This window comes from Channa argus, chromosome 11 (assembly GCF_033026475.1).
Source record: "Channa argus isolate prfri chromosome 11, Channa argus male v1.0, whole genome shotgun sequence".
Taxonomy (NCBI): domain Eukaryota; kingdom Metazoa; phylum Chordata; class Actinopteri; order Anabantiformes; family Channidae; genus Channa; species Channa argus.
Window position 1 is genome coordinate 11,032,048 of NC_090207.1, and position 12,911 is coordinate 11,044,958.

The 12,911-nt window shown below is 42.1% G+C and overlaps 1 protein-coding gene across 2 annotated transcripts in view; it reads right to left on the reverse strand.

Moving 5' to 3' along the window:
* Nucleotides 1-12,911, reverse strand: part of LOC137136262 (zinc finger SWIM domain-containing protein 6) — a 41,667-nt gene that overhangs the window by 10,576 nt on the left and 18,180 nt on the right. For both annotated transcript variants that reach the window (XM_067521460.1, XM_067521462.1), the window contains 8 exons: nt 7,722-8,078; nt 6,684-6,832; nt 4,677-4,827; nt 2,978-3,157; nt 2,247-2,417; nt 2,000-2,146; nt 1,403-1,549; nt 318-578 (listed from right to left, as the gene is read on the reverse strand). In XM_067521460.1, coding sequence (XP_067377561.1) covers nt 318-578; nt 1,403-1,549; nt 2,000-2,146; nt 2,247-2,417; nt 2,978-3,157; nt 4,677-4,827; nt 6,684-6,832; nt 7,722-8,078 — 1,563 coding nt within the window. The remainder of the gene's footprint in view (nt 1-317; nt 579-1,402; nt 1,550-1,999; nt 2,147-2,246; nt 2,418-2,977; nt 3,158-4,676; nt 4,828-6,683; nt 6,833-7,721; nt 8,079-12,911) is intronic.

A 12,911-nucleotide genomic window follows, 5' to 3' on the forward strand; every position in this document is an offset into this window, starting at 1 on the left:
GTCCTGTAAATGTACACACTGTTGCGTGTGCACACATGTGTGTGCTGACACAATACTCCTGGTGTTACTGTGTAAAGAGCTCATTTTGGTCTGGCCCAGAGCAGCTCAGCCTCTATTTGCACCACAAAAAGATAGGATAATAAATACTGAGACAGATGTCTCGGTATTTGTTTTTTCCTGTTTTAGCAAGATTTTGAAAGCACCTAGCCTGAGAGGGAGAGAAAGAACAGAGTAGATGTGTGTCTATGTGTATGTGTAGAGATGTAGTGAATAAAATCGGCCAGTATGGGTGAAACCTAACCCGTAAGCTCTCTTACCCTCTAGTAGAAAGACGGCCTGTTTACGGAAGATTTTGACCAGGGAGTCATCCAGTTCCACTTCCTGCAGCTTGGCCAACAGCTGCTCTTCATTGCGGCACACCTTTTCTTGAGCATACAGCCCGTCAGGCATCACCCGCTGCTGACCTAAGCCAATCAGAGCGGTCTCCACTGCCAGAGCCATGTAAGATTCACCATCTCCCAGCAATCGCTGCACAGGCATTCGTTGGAGGTCAGCTCGGCTCACAACGCTGGAACAATCTTTGATAAACGAAACAAAAGCAAAAACAAAAAGATGACATTAAGGAAGTGAGTTGGCATAAAGATGCGGTCAGTGTCCGTGTTTTCCTTTGAGGTTTTGTACACTACAGGATGAGTGTGTCTCCTATGGAAAACCACTGTGTCAGTCACATAATAGAGGTTGAAAACCAACAACTGTCCAAAAATAATGATCAATGCCTCAGGAGCATTCCTCTGTTCACATTTTTATGTCAGAGGAGAGCACTATTTCTGTGAGCAGAGGAGGCGATGAGGGACAGAGCGATGTACGAGCGTAGGAGAAGAGCGCAGGCATGCTAAGATTAAAATAAAAAAAGATAAAAAGTGGATGTGCCCTAAGACTATGCTTTCTAACATTCCGATGAAATTCTAATGTAAGTCAAGAAATATGAAAACCACCTGAAAAATATGTCCTATTATACAGCTGCATAGACAAAAAAAATTTCTTTTGTAATCATGTATTCTGTTACTATATAAAAAAAAACAGTCCTCTGGAGTAATATCCAACTTGGTGAAAAGTGAATATATTTAGTAAATACCATAGGTAAATGTTGCATAGTTATAGAGGTTTGTTTTGTTTTTTACAGTTATTAGTTAGATTTGTTATATATGTGGTAGCTACTAGATCGATAGCTTTTATCAATGTAATGTATACAGTATGATGAAATGATATATTCTGATATTTTTGTATTTGTGTTGGGTCAGGATTTGTTGTTTGACATGCTGCCGTAGAACCAGAGCTCTGTTTAATTATATGTGGATGTAGGGTTGTACTCAGGATGCTAGTTACCGTCAGTTAAAAGTACCTGAGAGGTCTAAGCAGGTGTTGGAGCCCTCCTCTCCTGCTCGTCCTGACTCTGTCAGGGTGCTAAATAGCGTACCAATGGGATCCAACGGGTGTCCCACCCAGCCCTCCATATTGGTTATGGAGGTATGGCCTTTATGGAGCAACTCTGAGGTAAGACAGAGGAGATTAAAAAAAACTGTTTAAGAGAAGGGTCTATGAAGACACATCCACTGTTTCATATTTACAGACATATCCCAACTTACTCAGTGGCTTTCACAAAACAGAACTGGAAAAACAGAATAACTCGGCACTCTACTTGAAAAATGAGCAAATTAAATCAAGCAATATGAAGGACAATGAATAAAAATAAAATTAAAAATTTTAAAAAGTAAATTTTAACATAACAAAACATGTTTTGTCTTAGCCCAGCTTTCAAAAAACAGCTGAAAAATTTTTAGACAACTTTCCCAATCCTTGTGTCTTTTTCCCTTGTTCTTTTTTGATATTATTCTGTGATAATAATATAATAATATATGAATAAATTTGTGAAAATTGTATGCTCACTAATTATTGTTGTGAAAATTAAAAAACAAAACAAAACAAAATATAGTGTTACCTTTCTTATGCCGACGAAAGTGCTCCAGCTGTCTTTGCTGTTGCCGTCGTAACGTGTTTACCACGGCGATGGCCAGTCGGAGGGCTTCTCTGGGGTAACCATGTGAACGCAGAGCATCCACCCTGGCACAGGCCGTCGGGACATGTTCTGAGGAAAAGACACTTATTCTTTCTTTTGGTTCTTTACATTCTTAATCCAACCTAATGAGAATAATCTCAGGCGTATACACACACACACACACACTCACCATGCCATAAGGGCCAGCCACGTGAGTCAAAGAGGGAGCCCTCCTGGTTGTCATGGTAACAGTAGTTGGCATAGAGGTCACTGGCAATAATGTGCTGGAGGTGTCTGTCCTGCCAGTGCAGGTCACAGGCCTCAATAGCTCGTGTGAACACAGTCCTGTGGGGGCGCATCTCTGCAGAAGGAGGAAGAGGAGTGAATAGGAGTGAGCAGGATTTGTTACTTACACTTTCATGTGGTGAGAAAAAATCCGGTAGGGCCCACATGCACGGTCATTCGGTTGCTTTTTTATCTTAAAAACCCCAGCATTTTTATATTTTTAACAGCATCTTAAGCATTAGCATAATTGCTGTAAACAAACATAACCATCACCTAGAAGATTGGCAGCCTAACCTGGCTCCTGCACTAAAAAATCTGCCAGCGTTTTTTAAAGGAAGAGAGACATTGTTTTTTCTTTAAACTGAACAAAAGCATTTTGAGTGAATGGGCCACATGGAAAAAAATAACTTCTTGACTTAACTTGTTGATTCTCATGAGTAAAGAAAAATAAAAACTAAATGCATGTAGAATAATTCTTTGGGCGAAAAGCATTCGTCCGTGTGTGAAAGAGAGCAGAGACTTTACTCCTGATGCTTACAAATGCTACATGTCACCTCTCACCTTTACAATTGTGAGGTGTATTGTTACAAAGTAAATATGTTATTGACAGACATGCTAGACTTGTCAATCTCTGACCTTGGTTGCCATGAGCACCCTGAGGCAATGAGTGGGTGAGGTTGGGCAGCTCGTTGCCATGGTTACCATCCTCCCAGGGGCAGACATCCACGCTGTTCCATCGGCGCAGCTGGCGCAACCATGAGGACTTCTGCTCAGGTTTACAGTGGGGGTTCAGTACGATGCACATCCATAGGGCACCTGGACACAAACACAAACAGCAACATACATAATTCACTTACCTGCCTTTCCCTGTGTGTACCAATGATGTAAGCACTGAGTCATATCATGCAGGAAGAAGTTTCTTTTGAGATTAAAACCATCCTAAACGCAGTTATCGTGTAAGACTGAGAGCTTGCGGCAGTTTTCAAACGTGTGCAACATCACAATGTTGTTTCTTTTTCTTTTTAAGAGCACATTTTCTATGCTGCCACCCTCTTGCACTGGAACACAAAACTCTGAAACACAGAACTTAACTAGTCCCGAGGCAATGCTGACTGCACACACATCATTTTGGAGTAAATTGGAACAAACAGAATATGAAAAGTGGCTATGTCTCTGGGGATGCAAGTACATTCAGGGATTTTACTCTCAAGACTGCTGAAAATATATACACTCAACAGTGTGTGTATGCATGTGTGTAAAGGCAGAGAGAGTTTTGGAGGAAGGACGAAGACAAGGACGGAGACAGAATATAGAGAGAAAAAAGAATACAAAAGTTATAGAACAGAGGCAGAGGCTCTGAAAATGAAATGGGAGCAGACATGATTTGGACAAGGAGACATGGGTGAATGAGGCATGGCTTTGTGTCTGGAAGAGAGGAGTAGCTGCAGCTCGAAGAGGAGAAAGACAAAAGAGAGGGAGCGAGAGAGAGAGACAGAAAGAGGGAAGGAGAGGGAGAGAGCGGTGCCGAAAGGCAGCATTCACCACACATCAGGGGGAGTGATAAGGACTTGGGAAGAAGGGTTTGAAGTGTGGACTTCAAAGAGACCATACACACACACTTCCAAAAATACGTGGGATTGAAACAGATGAGATCACTCCACTGTCCTCACAAAGTGCAGAACAAGACCAAAGGGAGAAAACGAACATCATCAACAACAACAGCAGCAGCAGCAGCAGTATCAACCACGACATTAGAGGAAAACAACAAAGACAAGAGACAACATGACTGCTGTCCTGGTGAAGGGCTTGTTGGTTTTGTGGTTTGTAAGGATGTGTTTTTGCTGTAGGTACAGTACGTCTGTCAAAAGAAATACACACTATATCAAACCAAACAGCTGTATACTGAGCAGAACTCTGTCACGTCAACTAAATATATAATGCGAACTGTTTGAAAAAATTACAAAGGTCATTATACTTGGGGTTTTGAAGAGGTGTGATGTGCTCCATTAAATGGCTTGTAATTCACAAAGGCACTCTTGCTGAGCTGCCAAACCCTACATTCACAGCAAATGGGAGAGACCGGGCTGTCAGTGACGAGAATGTGTGTCTGAGAGTGTGTCTGTGTGGGCTGTCTTAAAACAAAGACAAACAAACAAACAAGAAAAAAAGTGTGTGTGTGTGTGTGTGTTTGTGCCTTTGTGTCAGTGTCTAGGTTCGAACACCCACCTTGCTAAATCTGGAAAAGAGATGTAGGTATGTTTGGACATTTTTCAGACACTCTCTCTTTCTGTGTGTCGTGTGTAGTGTGTGAGTGCGTGCGTGTTTTCCCCCTCACCCAGCTCGTCCCAGAGCTGTCTGTACTTGTCGGTCATGGTGGTGCCCTGCTGTCTCCACAGCGCCAGGCGTGGGTCAGCCATGAACTGTTCTGTGATCAGTGTTAACATCCTCGCTCCGTTTGAGTCACGCATCTTCAGCATCTCCCTTACCTACAGGAGGAGAGAGGAGACAGGAGGGGATGGTTAAGTACAGATCCACACACATGCAGTTTAAACAAAGAGAATAAGAGAAAAAGGCAAACAGCTCTCGCACAAACACACAAGCGCTTAAATCCAAACATTTTATATGAAAGATTATCAATGACACAATCAAGTGATTGTATGGGTTTGTATGGCTTTAATAAATTATATTATCATTATATATTATATTATATACCCGATCATTTCTTTTCTATTGTACAGTATTCCTGAGGGAGCTGTTGATCTGGGTTATCTACTCAACACAACTGTGCTTACAGAGACACACAGTTCCAAGGAATGGAATTTCATGGAAAACATTGTCAGAAAAAAAAAATTCTTTGTGTGCACACAGTTCCATTTACATCTTTTCCTACACTTTTAAACTAATTTTAGAAACCCGAGAGAGGATATATTCACTTTGTAGGGTTAAGCATTCGACTTCAAACATTCAACAAATCAAGTTCATTTTCAATTTTTAAAAATCAGGGCCATGCAAAAGGAACACTCCCCTAAATCTTGATTTTCCCATTGTTTTGTCCTTGGTTTCTCTTAAATGTTGTTTAGTCATTACAACACCTGTCCTTGCCCCCACCCCCACCCCCCACCCCCCCCCAACTTATGACAGAAATATCCTTTAAGAGTCACAAGGAAAATCCTTTTGCTCACATTAAACAAAAGAAAAAAGCAAAGTAAGGCATTTTAATTTTGTAATGTAAATTTTTTTAAAATACAGAATACAAAAATGAGTATGCATTTGAAATGCATACACTCAGCAATTTAACACACTCCTCTTCCCCTCTCTGGTGCATAACCAGCAACTGAATTTCCTCCTAAATTTTTCTGAGCTGTGCTAATCACAGGAGGGATTTGTTTATTGTTAACTGTAGTGGTCAGCAGGAAACACTCCTGTGTGCACGGGTAAACACTGACTTAAAGGAATTCCCAAATCCTATTTTTTTCAGTGACAAAGGGTGAAAATCAAAAACAGATGTACTACATACACATACGCACACAAACATACACACACACACACACACACACACACACACATTTTATTCACAAGCCCACACTACAAAAAAGTCACAAGAGCACTTTCATACACAAATGCGACTACAGTATATGTGTTTTTGTGATTTGAGTGCAGCTCTGTGTATGTATCAGTTTGTATGTGGCTCTCGGTGTGGGTGTGTGAGTGTATATGTTGCTGTCAGTGGGTGTGTATGTGAGCTGAGAAGGATATAAAATGCATCAAAGAGCATGAAGCCGAGAGACATTCTAAAAGCCGGGCAGGGTGAATGATAATGGCCTTGGCTTGCAGTCTTTACATAGCACAAAACACATTAATGCTGGCCCGGCACTGTCACTGTATACCAAGTAACACACACAACACACCTCTCATATAATTGTCTAATCATGGGTACACAGTGTGTAGTGCAAGCTTTCCCTCTTTCTCTACCTCTTTCACTCTCTTTCCCTTACATTTTTTTTATCCTCAATCTACCTTTGCTTAGAGACAGCATGCCTTTTAATGTATGTGCCAGTATAAAAGTTGCTTTGTCTGAGATTGCTATGAAAGCGAAGACCTATTTTCATAAGAGAACAGATGAGAATACAAGTGCACTGGAGAGAGGAGAAAAGTATTTATTAGGAACGAGACTGCGTGTTCTTGTAGAGAAGCAAAAAAAAAAAAAAAAAAAACCTAAATGGTGACAGGCGATCCTACACAGGCAGAGCACACTTGTGGCCCCAGCAGCCAGGGGTGGTATGTGTTGTATGCAAAATGTTATGCTCTGTATGTGGATGAATAAATGTCGCTGGCTCCTGACCTTGCTGAAAAGCAGGTTGAGCTGCTTGCCCGAGCCGTGGTATCCTCCCTGGGAAAGGAAAAGCTTGACTTGCTCCTGAACCTGCTCCTCATCCAGGTGCCAGCAGTTCTCATCGTCCACACTGGCTCCTGCTGTGGGGTCCGGGGCCCCTACACACATACATGTGTTACATGGTATTTTCTTAGGTAATATGCAGTATATTTTTTCAGCAACCTATGGATTCTGGAGGTTTCTATTTACCTTTAAAAAAGCAACACTTTTCAAACATGAGTTCAGTTTTTACCTTCGCTGCTGGACACATTATTCTTATCAACCGCGGTTAGCAAAAACTGCTTAATAACTTTTCTACACCTGTGAGGACATTTATGTGATGAAACACTCATGATATTACATTACAAACATTACTATGCTTAGGGTTTAGTTTACATTTCTGGAGATATTGATATATTTGGAAGGGGGATGGGAAAAGATTAATAGCATGTTTAAAGCTTTTTCTTCATCACAGAACTCTTGCAGATCTGCCTCTCTCCTTTCACAAGTATTTGTCTGTTTTCCTTTCCTCTCTCTGTCCCCATTTCCGAGTTCTCTCATAGTTCCTCAAGTCTATTTTCTGTATGACTCCATTTGTCATATCAAAGAGACACATTATTTTCTTGCCCTGTGTTGTTTACCCTTCATTGTTTGTCTTTTTTCAGTGAAGTAAGCAGTAAGTACAGTATTAATAAAGAGATATTCAACTTTCTTTATGTCTCTGCATTGTTCTCTCTCTGAGGTATATTTTGTATCCATAGTGTTGATTAGTGGCACACAGAGTCTCTCTTTTACTGTCTGGATCGCACTAATGAGTAACATTGACCCTGCCAAGCTTTATCTCCATCACACAGTCAATACACATATGCATATAGGGGAAGGAAGATGCCCAAAACCCACATGGTCTAAAACATGACAACAATATTCCTCACACACACACACACACAATGACACACACATTGGCAGACACACACACACACACACACACACACACACACACTTCCTCACCATGGACCTGGTTGATCTCTGAGTTCTGTGATAGAATCTCATCAGCCAGCTTCTGTGCAGTGGGCAGCACCTCTGTGTGGTGGACTGATATTAAATACTGGACAAACTTCTGCAGCTGATCTCTGCTCATTTGGAACAGAGTTTCTGAGATGGGCAGGTGCAGTTTGACCTGCTCAGGCTTCCGTACTCTGTAAAGAGACAGTGCTACTACGTGGGCACAGTAGAAGATGTCTTTGTTGCCGCAGGTGCATGTTACTGCTGTGATTTTGCAGCGGTCAAAGCTGACGCTGACGCTGCAAACGAGCTCCGGGGATGACGGTGTAGCAGGGTCTGTCACTGTGCCGCTCAGATGGAAACCTAAAAAAAGTGGGAGAGAAAATTTGTTCATTTTTTTCAGAAGAACATTTGAAAAGCAATGTAAATACGATAAATGTCTTTTAATCCAAACACTGATTCTTAATTTAAGATTAGAGGTTTCAGAACAGGCATTTATCATCTCCCAACGCAGCCAACAACTGGAAGTTTTACCTCAGCATCTATTAAATGAGAATTGAATGACTTGATCAACTCAATCAAAGTGCCCTTTAGTAAATTACATTAAATCTACAAGTAAATCTCTTTAAGAACGAACGCGCTCAGGATGGAGCTAAGCAATTATAAGAAACAGACTCCATTGGCCACAGTCACCTGCCAAAGGCCCCATGTTCTCTTATCATGAGAGCATGATCGAGACCAGCTGCAGTCCACCGACTGTGATTGAAAGTACGTGAGCCTGACAGAAATTGACATGCAGGAACTCAGATGGGCGATCCACTGCAAGACGAATTGAGAAGGAGATGAGGAAGTAAGCAGTGAACACGGCCATTTCAGTATAAATAATACAAGCTCTTGTTTGAATATAATGTTTGATCGTTTCCTCACTGCATCCGGAGGCATGGCTGGTCATTATGTGAGAATGAATATGAATAAGCAGGGCGGGGTCCCCGACAGTGGGCTAAAACAAATACTGATGAGCATATGAAAGAGAAACACGTGTATGAAAACATTGATCCACAGCATGAGATCATGCATTTATTAATAATGGGAGTGGTTAGGAGAGACTGAGCGCAGCTTTTGAATGCATTTATGTGCCCAAGAGAGATCTCTGAAATGCAAGTAGACCAGGCAAAGTCATACATCTCTTAAATATGTTTATCAAAGGGCTCAGTACACGCATCGCTGTGATATCAAGCATGTATTACCGCAGATATCAAAGCGATTTCTGGGTCTCTACATTAGGTAAGAAGGGAGGAGCAGGAGTTGAATATTTTATAGGATATAGATGGAAATGGGCTGAGGAGGTACACAAGAAAGCTGAACAGAGGTCAGGTCAAAATAGCTTTTCCTTCCTCCTTGATGGTTAAGGCTTGCAATGAGCTAGCAAGTGAACAGAAAGAAAAACAGAAAAAGAAATAAACAGGGTCACAACCTTTGCCTATAATGTTGGATGTGTGCTCCAACATATGCATATAAAAATGAACAAGCTGGTTGTAAAGTTTCACTACAGACGTTTGTAGAAACACACACACTATGGGAGGCGGTTTAAATACTCTCTACATAAGTTATAATCAATCCAAAATTCAACAAGCATTCATTAACATGAATGTTGCAAACCTACAATACTCCAAAGGCATCAAAACAGAAATAGAATTGCTTTGTTCTATGTGCCCTTTTGCTGAGTATTATCTGTAGAAGTATGAAGTGTTGGCTGCAAATATCTAACAGTGCAGAACTGCAGAACATTGCCATGGAGATATGCTTTTCCATTCTGAAAGCCAGCTGGCAGAAGAAGTACATGTTCGTTAACAATATCCACAGAAGAGGGGTGTGGATCGAATATGGCAGCCACTTGCATCGGCTGTGATCAAAGCCTATATGACTACAGCTGAGAGAGACAGAGAGAGAGAGAGAGAGAGAGAGAGAGAGAGAGAGAGAGAGAGAGAGAGAGAGAGAGAGAGAAACTAATACTGAGCCACTCTTAAATGAGACAAAAAGATTTACATGGTGCAGCTGGTTGTAGAATGGAGGGCTAACTTATTTAGCTGTGTAACAACATACAAATGAGCAATGGCTTTTAATACATGTAGTGTGAGAGAGAGAGAGAGAGAGAGAGAAAGAGAGAGAGAGAGATTCTGTGTGTGTGTGTGTGTGTGTGTGTGTCTCTGTGTGTGTGTGTGTGTAGGTGTGTGTGTGTGTGTGTGTGTGTGTGTGTGTGTGTGTCACGAGCTTGAGTTTCAAGAGTGGCCTCTGGTCCAGTGAGGGGAGAGAAAAAGAGAACATCAAAAACATGTGGGGCTGAGAGAGCTCAAAAGAAAAAATCCTCTGATACAAATACATTCACACGCACACACAAACTCACACTTATCAGACTGTTGTTAAAGCAGCTCCACTTTCTTTTGCAAATTTTTTCTTCCTCCCATAGGAAAAATTATTAGGGATAAAATTCAAAACACAGAGTATGAAAAACTAAATCGTCATAAAAGACTTCTTCCTGTTCAAAAGTCTGCTGGGTTTCCCTTTGCTTTAATGGACACTTTCACTCTCTCGCCTTCGAAGCCCTTTTCATTCGTCCCTCCTTCCATCCACATTCCCACAGCTCTCTCTGTCTCACTCTCTGACAGATGGGTAGGTAATGAGTTTCTCCTTTCCCCGTCCAATCGTCTGGGCACCAAAAAGTGCCCCCCACGCCAAAAATGCCCTTTTAATTTAGCCAAGCGCTGAGTACAGGGATATTACTGTTTAGCTGGGTAAGGGGGGAAACACACACACACACACGCCCCTCTCATGACTCCTGGTTGGGTGGGTATGAAAACTTCAATGTCTCATGTGCTAGCTATTAAAGAGGCTGGTTTCCCCCTCACCCAGTCCACCCAGCTCCCCTCCCTGAGTGGTGCTCAGGGCTCTTTTCTGTGCCTGTTCAAGAGGCCAGGGTTGGCTTTCAAAGTAACCATGGCGGCCATTTTTAGAACAAGGCCTCTGTGAGGTTGCCCTAGAAACCCCTTCTGACCGCTCTGGTGAAATCACACTTGGCCCAAAGCACAGTGTAAGGCAGCAAGCACAGTGTGTGAAAGAGCGAGGGAGAATGAGCATATGTATATATATATGTTCAAATCCCCTCCCTCCAAAGGCTTGTGGACCACCCACACTCTTTAGGGGACCCACATCAAAAGCATTCCCCCAAACAGCTCTATCATTCTTTCTTATTGTAAAAGTGCTGATAAGCCAGCATGCCCTCTCTTGACCAGCTAGGACCACTCCCATCTATTCAACATGGGGCCTCAGTACTAGTGAACTCCTGCTCTTGTTACATCTTTTTCGATGGAAGACTACCGCCTTTATAAGCACCCTATAAAACAGGATTTAGCTTCCCCCATGAAGGTAGTCAGTGGGGATCAGGGCCGAGCCTGAAAGATTTGCGTTCCTAAGCACAAAAGTGCTCAGTATTCCAAATCAAACCGAGCAACATACATACAGACAAATTAACATTCTAGTCAATTGAAAAAATAAAAAATAAATAAATAAATCAGGCCCAGCAGTGGGAAGGTCATTAAGCTTATTGGCTGATTTGTTTCATGAGTGAATGTCACCTAAATGTAATAGGACACCATGCAGTTAGGGCGGCTCTCATGTGTGTGTGAGAGTATTTGTGTGATGGATTCTGAATACATGATTAACGCAACAAATAAGATGAACCAAACAGGGTGGTGTGAAAGTGAGTCAACAAAGACTGAAGAGAAACAAAGAGAGTAAATAGATATTTCAGGCCCCTTCGCCTGCCTCGATTCACTTTGGCCTTGCATTAATCAAATTACTTTGTGAGCTGCAGACAGACAGAGACCTAAAGCCGACTCTGCCCTTCAAGGTCTGATCCAGAGCGGACCACCTGCAATATTTGAAGTTTTAACATGGGATAATACTTTATGTTCACTAAAGACAGCTAGCGAAAAGCTCAGAGAGAAAAGGCTATTGGACCAAAATCCAATCTGTTTGGTTAGATTGAACTGAGAGGCCCTGCTGAAAGGAGATCTGAAGCACAACTGAAGAAAAGTAAGGCCCTGCAGCAGGTCGAGGAAGGGTCGTGATTTGTGCCCACCTCTAACACTGCCTCCGTCACACCCACAGCTAGGAGCATTTCCTTCACTGTAGCTGCTTAAACTGCTCCAATTAATAGGGGTACAAAGACAAATACAAGGCCTTTCAGCATCTCAGAGAGTAGGTCTGTGTGAGTAACAATGAGGACATACGTGTGTGGTCCTATAAGGAAGGACCCATACAGAGACTATAAACAAAGATCAATGTTATTTTGCAGGAGACCTTGCTCCAGGCGTGTGTGTTAATGTGTGTGTGCATCCTAGGTGTGGGACGGGCTGGAATAACACAGCTGAGCTCCAGGGGCGGCCATATTTACGCCTTAAACCCTCTGGTGGACCAAAAGGCCTTTTTTTGTCTCCGGGTGCGTTTTCATCACCCACACATCAAGACACTTGCAGGTGTGCACCAACATGCATGGACTCCCTCACAGTCTGAATGTGCATCTGGGCAGACACAAATGAGCATAAATTAATGTTTTGAGATATCCTATGAATTTCAATGCTTTTACTTCCGCTTGAGATTCTGACAGCAAAATATGTATGCTAATCATAGGGATGGGAAGGAAACAATATCTCTATGCCTATGTGTGTGAGTGAGTGTGTGCACTGATGGCAGCGTGGGTGATTGGAGTTGTCATCAGCTGGCAGTTGAAATGACAGTCAACTACTGGGCTGCTGCCACTTAGTTTCCACGCGGTACATCAGGAATGACTTGCAATTTTCTAACTATCACTTTCAAAATGGATTCTAATTTTGCTGGATTGGGCCTGTCAGCCAGAGCGGGTGTTTCTGCTGTGCTGACTGATCCCAAAGGTTGGCACTCAGAAGGTTGACCAGCCTTGAAAGACAGTAAAACCTCCAGTGAGAGATGCGATCACATCAAGACTAAAAAAAAAAAAAAAGGCATAAAGGATAATAGCTAAAGGGATCAGAAAATGAGTTCTGCTGCTGACAGATGGAAGGCCCGGATGCAGAAAACCTACAAAAAAAACCAAAAAAACTTGGGTAACAAAACTCCAAAGAACACCATAATAACTCATGTGTCCTTTGTTTAAAAACT